The following is a 10187-nucleotide window of genomic DNA, read 5'->3' as shown; positions in this document are numbered from 1 at the left end:
TATATGAATAATCCTCCCTCCATCCATATATCACCTATCCTTTTTGAGGGTCGCAGTTAGGGACTGGAGCCAATCCCAGCTGACGTAAAGCGAGAGGCCAGCATATCCCAGGGCTAACACATACTGAGACAAACAACCATTCACATGTAGAGTCTCCAATTAGCCTAACCCAGTCTACATGTCTTTAGACTGTTAGAGGAAGCTAGAGTAGCCAGGGAAAACCAACGTAAACCCAGAGAGAACACTCCACAGGCTGGGATTCAAACCAGCAACGTTTTTGCTGTGAGTAGACAGTGCTAGACACTGCACCACCATATCACCTGAGAATCATTACAATCAATAGTAATACATGCAGAAGTTTCACCTGTTAATGTCATACTTTAATCTAAATTTGCACACAAAAAAATATGTTTTTCAGTTGGTTTTAAAACAAGAAAGTGTTGTGGCAGAGTTCACGCGGTAGAGAATTAATAATGAGCGAAGGACTGATTTAGAATCTTTTCCAGGTATACTGAGGAGGAGGAGACCTTTGCATTATAATCAAGAGGATCTGTACGCAGCCGGAATAGTGACCACTTCATGCACAACAGCACAACACAGAAATAGACGAGGGAGGGACAGATGGCCGTGGTCTAGGGAGGTCTAGGATGCTTTTTTCTTCAACTTTCAGATTCTGGCTGTGTTAAAAGAAATGCTCCCAAATAGTGAGTGCAGGAGAAGGAGGCGCACATTGGACGCATCCTCTGGCCACGCACACGTTGTCTCTGAGGAACACCTTTAAGTGATGAGCCTTATTTTGGGTACGGGCCAGCTTGGATGCAGAAACTGATAAACAAGGTGCCAGTCTCAACAGGAGAGTTTGTCAATACTCCTTCTACTTATAGGGCCACATGAATTTGTATAAGGGCTTGTGCTTCCTGCAGTGCATCGCAATGCTTCACAGCTCTCGATCACTAAGTCTCACCAGATAATGTTGACGTCCGTCCGTCCGTCTCCTGCAACTCAGGCTCACTTTCTTCTCTTTCCAGGGTTGTACAGTAACACCACAGGATCTCCACGGCCCGTGTAGAGATACAAAATAATTGTTAATTAAATTGTGGGAGTCACTTCGACAGATCGGAAAAATAAACAAGCCGAGCTATCGAGGTACAAAGACAACTTTACATATATAGTACAAGAGTAAAGTGTGAAACATATTATGCATATATATATTCAAACATGAAGACTGAAAGCTCAATATTCATGCAGCATGTCATTATCCTATTACCATTACAGTCATTATACTTTAAGTGTGGGCAGAATTATAAGTGAAGGTTTGGATGTCTTCAGGTACATGTGTGGTATAGAGAGGGCGGAGGAGAGGGAGAATGATGAAGAGGAAAAGAAGACGAGAGAGAGAGAGAGAGAGAGAGAGAGAGAGAGAGAGAGAGAGAGAGAGAGGGACAGCGTGTGTGTGTGTGTGTTTGTACTAAATGTGCGAGTGTGTGATCATGAGTGAGGCTAGAGGAGAGGAAGCGTCAGAAAGGGAGCAGAGTGGACTGAGAGAGCAGCTCATTGTTAACCGACCTCTCAAGACACTAATCTGTGTTTACACCAGGGAATAACAACAAGGGAAGCACATTAGAGGTAAGTCGATTTATACTCTTTGGAAAATTAGGAGTTCTGGATTAATTCACTGTAAATCAATCATTTCCCATAGAAATGACGAGAGGATCCTGGTGGATGTCTTCATGTAATTAACCAATTCATTAACTTATATATCCACATTTTGAAATTATTGTTAATGCTCCAGTTATTTTAATTGTGTCATTTTTTGAAATAGATAATAAATGAGGTTAGAATAAACACTTGACTTAGCTTAAATAAATGTGAATGAATGTAGTGGATCAGTAAGCAGCCATAATATACTCTATTTCAGTGATTACTGTTATGTTTGACTTTCTTCATAAATAACTTGCTTTTTTCAAAAACATTTAATATCAAGGACACTGTACATTCGTATTTGTGCAAATAACCAGCAAAAAAAGGATTTGCTTGGGCTACTACATGGAGGCTATAATTTAATTTCTCGTGTGACCTTCATTTATCTAAGTGGTGACTTTCTGTTAAAGCAGTGCCAGGTTTAGTACAACTGGATTGTAGGGGGAGCAGCCTGTTTTAAACCAAGTAAGTGTAATTAGGCTACCTGTGAAATAAAAGCATCTAAACATCATTTAAAAAAAACTTGGTGTCCTGGTGACCAAATAAATATATCTAGGCTCTTTCTGCGTCCAAAAAGAAACTGTACAATAGGAAAATGATGATGACCAGGAAAACAACATATTGAAGTCATGATTGTGAGAAAAGTATCAGTGTGACCTGAAATCAGGAAAATTGCAGCATTTACCTGCAGAACAGAGTCGGGGATGTTCTGTGGAATCAGTTCGTTAAGTGATGGATCATAAAATGTGATGCGGTGTTATTAAAGTTCTTCCGTCTTAATACCATTCATACAATTACTGCTGATTAAACACATAAAAAGTGAACAACAGCGCAGGTTGCAGAACCTGGCGCTCAAACCCAATTTCATCCCACAAAGTCATGACACTGTTGACTCTCATCGGGAGCAGCATCAGCTTTTGTGCTGCTGTTCCAGTTATTTTGCTGTGTTGACTTCTCTCAAGGCAAATGCACACGACTTGAACTTGTGATTTGGATTATTCATGACATCGCTCTGGAGGAGAGTACAGAGATGTCGGGGCTCTCAGGACAAGGACAGAGACTGCAGGGCAGCAGCTTCAGGGCAAGGCAATGGATGTTTGCTCAGAATCAGACACAAGGCGTGTGAACTATTGAAGGCTGGATATGTTGTTGCATCAGAGTGAAAGTGGCTTACTGTGGAATACTGTTTGTAATGAGCGGTACAATGCACGGCTGCTGTGCACCTAATAAAAGCTGTGTGGAACATTGATTTATGTTCTATGTTTTAACCTGTGCAGTGCATGTAGTTATTTCATACACAAGGGGGTTATTGCTGACATGTGAGCGCCGTAGCTGCAGCTCATTTCATTCAAAAGCAGAGGATGAATTTCCCCATGGGGATAAATAAAGAATAATCAACTGCCCTACCTTGGAGATTTCTGACAGGTGAGCAGAGTGAATACAGTAGTTTCCAGAACTGACACTTCAATACATCGATTTTAGGACAATTCGTGTTAGGACTTCGTTTCACTCATTTTAGGTGAAAACAAGTCATGACTCTGAGGAAGGAAAAACAATTTATAGAAGCTGGAAAAAAAATACTTTAAAACACGATTGCTTGCCAATCTAATAATTCATGAGAGAGGATATTCCATTTTAGTGTGTAGTCATTTAAAAAAATTACAACAAAATAATCCAGAGTTACTGAGATTTTCGAAGAATATTTGTGACATGTGACTTGCAGAATGCTCATGAGGATGTGTCATCCATTAATGCATCAAATACACCGTAGATCCTGTCCTTGAAACATTCATTACAGTAGTGTATTCGTATTTATAAAGCCTGCGACTTTATTCCTTGAAATACGGCCAGTCAGAATGCTAATAAGCTGTTGCAGCCAACAGTCTGATCTGTAACAAGTGGCCTGATTGACAGCGGGCGCTGTGATGTGAAAATCCTATTGACAATCAAACTCATTTATGGCACAGCAGTGGCTGCACTCAAAGCCACAGGGGAACAGTCACTGGTATGCTGTTTGTTTTAATGCAGTGGATGTGGCTTTACAATACACGACCAACAGGCCTCACTTTCTGTCAAGATCGAGAGGGTTGACAGACATGAGCTGCATCCTGATGAAACACTGACACTCTGAGCCACAGACAGAAAAGGCCTCTGACTGATATATGTAAATGTATGGTAAGATCATTGTGGTATTTTTCACCGCTCGTCATCAGAAGTCATTCATATGTAACTGGCAGGAAAGCCCTTTCCCTGTCATTCTCATTATCCAGCTCTCATGTTCTAAATTGCAAATATCGTTCCACTTCACCTCCATGTCACAAGTTTGCATTCAGCTAAATGAAACGTGTTCCCTTACGTCAAGTGAAGAATGACAAAATGCAAAGACTTGGCCGGAAATAATCCCTCCCAGAATTTCCTCTGTAAAACAAAATGAAATTTTCTTTATGTAATAAACTTACAAACCACTAAATTAATGAAAAAATCCTTTACAGAAAAACAGTCATTTATTGAGGGAACTTTCATCTTCAACCAGGAATATCATTATTAATGAAGCATCATGTTGTGCTCAACTGCCATAAGCTGTCAGCTGCTCATAGGTTTATGGGGGCACGCCAGTCACTAACCAATCACAGCCCATTCTCTCAACAAAGTTGTTCCCTTTAAATACGACCTCCTCCTCACTGATCCCTGCTCAGCTACACTGCCACACATGCTTTGCCGGCAGCGGCACCTTTTAGCAGTTCAAACATGCTTGTGGTAAATGGTATTAATCTTGAACAAATGTATCTTGCCTGCTACGCCCACTGCATGGGTTTTTTTGCACGTGTTCCCTGTTTTATGTTAGCATGCTGCGTGGCTAATCCAGGGAACATCCAAAGAATGGAGCCATCCGCGCCAAGCAAATAACTATATTCTCATTTGTGAAATAAATGGTTAAATCATGACAAAGTGTTCTAGACTGAATTATTATCATCATCATTACAGTTCATTTCCATCAACCGGAGCTTCAAAAGCCTTCAAAGATTGTATATGTAATGACACTGCTTTGTGATCTGTTTTCCTTTGAACAGAAGGTAAAGTACCTTTCAAGGACAAACAGTATACTGCTGGCATTAATATGAATCTGCTGATTTGCCCCTGCACCTGTAATGCCCAAGCAGCAACCTAAAGGTTACAGAAAGGTCGTCTGTTTGATCCCCAGACTGGCAGGATAGATCTGGTCCAGGTGGTCAAAGTGCGGCGCCAGCACATCTTTCCAATAATGTTGACGCGCCCTTAAAGACAAATAGAAGCATTAGCCTATTAAACATTTTAATATTTGCATTTATGCTGGGGGTTAAATGAGTTTGATGGTTAGGATTAAACAAATAAGATAATGTGAAAATGTTAATTAGTCTGTTTAAAGTTTGTTTTCAGACATGTCCTGGGAACCATCTCCAGAGAATTGGGTCCGTACTTTCTCCGCAGTTTGCCCTTCACACATGCATGGGGCTGCGGGCGTTCTCTGCTCAAACACGCTCACAGCAGCAACTGATCCTCCACAGGATTCAGATGTCGGTGTCTTCTACATGTGTGGCTCCACTTTTTCATCCCGAAATATGTTTTCTTTGTTTTATTCATTTTTGCGCCTGTCGCCTGTTAGAATCCACCCTCCACTCGGCCTCAGTGAATCCAGCGGTGGGGATCCCCTGCTGTGTTCTCACCTCGACTTCTGCAGACTTTCAGCTGACTTTATAATAAGAGGCCAGGCAGAGAAAGAAAACTGAAGCTCCGGAGGCTCGCACTCGAGCCAATAGTTTGGCTCCCTGCAGGGTGTGACACCATGCACATAAAACTATTACATTTACCATCCGTGGTCAATTAAACCTAGTGAGTCAGTGGCACAAGGACTCACAGTACGGCAAATAAAGTTGCTCCCCCGACTGAGAAACAAACTCAGAGCAGCAGTGATGTTCATTATGTTGAGTCACATAAGTGAGGGAGCCCCACACCCCCCTCCCACTGGCAAGCTGCTCCTGCTGAGCTTCAAAGAGTCAAGGTAATCAGAATAATAGGAATCCTACCACAGCAGACCTTTCATCGCAGCTTTTGGTCGTATTGGCCTCATATGACCATGCTCCAGCCAGTGAAACAAATATACTGATTGGACAGTTCTAAGAAATTCTGAAATAGGGTGAATAATTCTTCCGTCAATAAATTCCATGAAAAGACCAAAGACAGCAAAGAAATAACTCTCGTAAGTATAGAGTTTTGCCCTCGTACATGAAGCGTTATCTGTGTAATAGACCTCCAATTTCCAAAGCTAATAATACACGTCAATGAGACACACAACTGAACCAGGTGCCGTGTTTCTTTATTACCATGGAGAAAGGCACTGTGACCATAAGTGTTGCTGAATGTGCATTTGTTCATGATGAATTTGTTTTCCCTCCATCCATCCATCAAATATCTATACCAATTATCCTTTAAGCACTGCAGGACATTGGGTGAGAAGCGTGGTGGAGCCTGGACGTGTCACCAGCATATCACAGGGCTGACATTGAGAGACAAACCCCCATCAAGAGACAAACAACCGTTCACACTCACAATTACACCTACGGGCAATTTGGAGTCTCAAATGAATCCAAGCTGCATATCTTTGGACTGTGGGAAGAAGCAAATCCTACTTAGAAACAGGGAGAACATGTAAACTCCACACAGAATGGTCCATGTCGGCTATTTAGTTTGAATACAGAATGTTCCTGCTTTGAGCCGACCGCTGCACCCACATTTTTGATCCATATATTTGGGATCCATTTTTAAATCTGCATTTGTAATGCAACAACTTATAATACAACATTTGCAATTTGGATTCTTGTATCAGGGGAATGTAATTCTCTGTTTTTGTCTCCACCAACTCCTCTTCCCTATTAATATACTGTATCTGGCTCTTCAGAAGCTTTATTCTTCACCGTGTTCGGAAATGACTCTTATTCATAAAATGATACTAAAATAATGAGCAGAACTAGGTAAAAATCCATTACGATATTACATTTTCTGTGGGTGCATGACGACAAGCACCCCATGTCAATTTGCTTGTAGTCATCCCATTTGTTGCAACTCAAAATATATTCATTAGAGCAGCTATTACTAACGTTTATTAAAGCATAGTGGCCTTTATGATGTTACCATTCAGTTTCAACACGTATCTGCATGATTGAGTAGATTGAAGCACAGAGGCAGACTTTCTGATGGTTTTGAGCTCAAACCAAAGGGCGGGAAACAGATGGCAATTCAAGATCTTTCAATCACTCAGTCTTATGTTCAAAACTCATTGGTAGAAACAGATGTCATGGCTACTCCAATTCAGAGTTTGGAAAATTGGTTGGGAAATGTGATGGAGAATGATGAATGTCAAGATGTGAGACAACTCTTTCCTAATTTGATGATGGCACCCAAGTTCCTGAACAAAGATTTGATTCCTATTCAACTATGATTGAAAACCACTCATCTCTAGAAATTGATTGTTTAATTGGAAGTTTTGTGTGAATGTGATTACCATCCACCATCTCTATTCTTGTGTGAGTCTGTACCAATTTAACACAGATGACTTTTTGTTTCTTTCCCTCAGATTGCGACTCCACTGTGACTAATCAAGCAGGATGTCAACTTCCAACTGTTCTCTCGATCTATTGGCTGAAAAAGGAGGGTGGCTTTGTCCTCTTGGGGAAAAGTGTACCAATCTGACCCCGGGCATGAACGGCAGCAGCATCGATCTGGACGACGCATGCTTGGCAGGCTACCTGGAAAAATATCTGGGTCCTCGTCGATCAACGGTGTTCCTCCCTGTCTGTCTCATCTACCTGTTGATCTTTCTGGTGGGCGTGTTGGGGAATGTGCTGACCTGCAGTGTCATTGCACGCAACAAAGTGATGTGGACGCCAACAAACTACTATCTCTTCAGCCTGGCGGTGTCAGACCTGCTGGTGCTGCTGCTTGGCATGCCGTTGGAGCTGTATGAGCTGTGGCATAACTACCCCTTTCTCCTGGGGAAGGGAGGTTGCTACTTCAAAACCTTCCTATTCGAGACAGTATGCTTGGCATCGATCCTCAACGTGACGGCACTGAGTGTGGAGCGCTACATTGCTGTGGTGCACCCACTGCGCGCAAAGTACGTTGTGACACGCACTCACGCCAAACGGGTCATCCTCACGGTGTGGGGTGTGTCAGTGTTGTGTGCAGTTCCAAACACCAGTCTGCATGGGATCGCCATCCTTTACAGTCGCTCCATCGGCCAAGCTGGGAACGAAAATGTGGAAATCCCTGACTCCGCGATCTGTACACTGGTGAAACCACTATGGATGTACAATCTGACCATCCAGGTGACCACTTTGCTGTTTTTCGTTCTGCCCATGCTCATCATCAGCGTTCTCTACTTGCTGATCGGGCTGCAGCTGAAGCGAGAGAAGATGCATCAGGCACTGGAGACCAAGTCGGGCTTTGGACAGGACAGCTTCTGTAACATCCGCACACAGCAGCAGAAGGCACGTCGCCGGCAGGTCACGAAAATGTTGTGTGAGTAACAAACTGTCCTTATCTATCAAAACCATAGATTTTCTTCTTTTCCTGCCTTTTCTCAAATGACGCTAACTGGGAAATGTGTGCCCAACTCACCAATCAGCAAAACAATAATGCTCAAAATGTCTTTGTTCAATACCAATATTTAGGAGTTTAAAGATCAGATGCTTTATTGTTGGAACCCTTTTTATGGATGTGTTAAGAAAGCTAGCTAAGGTAATATATGTGTTTGAAATTTCCTCTGGCTAAGCCTGTTGACCTTCCATTGGCTCCCAACAAGCACAGAACTTGTTCCCCACACCTTTAAAACTTTAAAACAGTCATTTTTGGTTACCTTTCTTTAATTCAAGAACTCAGACAGAAATGTCTCCCTAAAGTAAAATAAAACAATTACTTTTCAAACCAAAATGACAAAGGTGAAAATGTAGACCTATTATTTCATAATAGCTCCTCTTTTGATCTTCATGCATACTTTTTATTCAGCCTTTGGTTTTTGTGTCGTATGTGAAGGTATTTTCTGAGAGCAAAACAAAAACCAAGTTAAGGATAAGTACAAGGAACCAGAAGATGATATGAGTGAGGACTTCAAAGATGTATTTTTCCATTATAATAAATATAGTTTCAAAATTTGATTAATTGATTGATTGAATTATGAGTCAAAAAATGGATTTAATACTGATGTGTTAGAACTAAATCAAAGGCTGTGTGTCCAGTGCAGAGGTTTTTTTTCTGCATCACTGACTCACAGCACACAGAGGGACAATTTGATTGAGAACAGAGGGAGCATGTCGGGGACATCCATTAATGGCCTTTAAAATCCCATCTAACTGTGTCTCCCATTGTCATTTCTTCTTGCTTTTTCTGTTTGTTCCAGTTGTGCTCGTGGTGGTTTTTGCGATCTGCTGGGCCCCCTTTCACACTGACCGCCTCATGTGGAGTTTCATCCATGACTGGACCGAAAACCACCTGGAGATCTTCCAGTATGTGCACATCATCTCCGGTGTGTTTTTCTACCTCAGCTCAGTTGTCAACCCAATCCTCTACAACCTCATGTCCACGCGCTTTAGAGAAATGTTCAAGGAGGTCATGTGCCATCGGCCACATCACATCGCTCCCAGGAAATACTCTCTCAGTGTCACCCGGGTGACGCTCCGCAGCACCCTGAGTGATGCGCCACTCAGCAATGGCGTTGTTGTTGTTGAAGCCGAGGCAGAAGATGGAGAAGCGAGGGTGAAGAATGAGACCACTTTTACAACTTAAGGGGTTAGTCTTGGAGGACATGGGAGGGTGGCATGGTGGACGGAACGACTCTCTCGTTCTGAGTCACTGCATCCGTCAGCTGTCATCAACATCCACTATAAACAGGTGCATCAGCTAAATACAGAATCGTCTGAGTGGAGGAAGTGCAGGTGGGCAAAGCACTCATCAGCTGAAACTGTCACTGCAGCCTGCTTATGAAAACTTAATCTGTAACTCAGCAAATCACATATTGAAGTTTAACATCACATTTCTTGCAGTGCATCATTTCAAACCTAATTGCTCTCAAGTCACAGGAAACCGTGCAGTTTAGAATGAAAACGTTCTAAACTGGATCATGGTTCAGCGCACATAAAAAAAAGCTCACTTACGCTCAATTTCTGTGAGTTTTAACCTGCATATTTGCCAGATTCTAAAATAACTCCATTGATCTGACAGTTTCAGTCTTATTACAGCCTATATGGTGACCCTGTATGACATATAACAATATTCCAATGACAAAAAATCATGCTAGCTGAGGGAAATATTAAGAGAATTTTGAGAACTCAAAAGGGTTAGGGTTAGTTCACTCGCTCCGTTGCTGTTTGTTAGAAAGACATGTCATGTAATTTCAAATGAAAACATATTGTTTGTTCGTTCCATTTGGAAAAATATTGTACATTCAATTGATG

General features: G+C 41.9%; 1 protein-coding gene across 1 annotated transcript; it reads left to right on the top strand.

Moving 5' to 3' along the window:
* The first annotated feature begins 1505 nt into the window (after positions 1-1505).
* On the top strand, positions 1506-9826 carry nmur1a (neuromedin U receptor 1a). Its single transcript, XM_034583944.1, has 3 exons — positions 1506-1626; positions 7313-8256; positions 9134-9826. Exons 2-3 carry the CDS (start codon positions 7344-7346, stop codon positions 9517-9519), a joined length of 1299 nt encoding a protein of 432 aa, XP_034439835.1. The 5' UTR covers positions 1506-1626; positions 7313-7343; the 3' UTR covers positions 9520-9826.
* The last annotated feature ends 361 nt before the right edge of the window (positions 9827-10187 follow it).

Source organism: Hippoglossus hippoglossus, chromosome 4, assembly GCF_009819705.1.
Source record: "Hippoglossus hippoglossus isolate fHipHip1 chromosome 4, fHipHip1.pri, whole genome shotgun sequence".
Classification (NCBI taxonomy): Eukaryota; Metazoa; Chordata; class Actinopteri; order Pleuronectiformes; family Pleuronectidae; genus Hippoglossus; species Hippoglossus hippoglossus.
This window is presented reverse-complemented; position numbering and strand designations above follow the sequence as displayed.

What these genes read in the sequence shown, in the direction of transcription:
- nmur1a (XM_034583944.1), top strand. Translation starts at nt 7,344, where the DNA reads ATGTCAACTTCCAACTGTTCTCTCGATCTATTGGCTGAAAAAGGAGGG. An exon ending in GCAGGTCACGAAAATGTTGT is followed by an intron (nt 8,257 to 9,133) that starts GTGAGTAACAAA and finishes TGTTTGTTCCAG; the next exon opens with TTGTGCTCGTGGTGGTTTTT.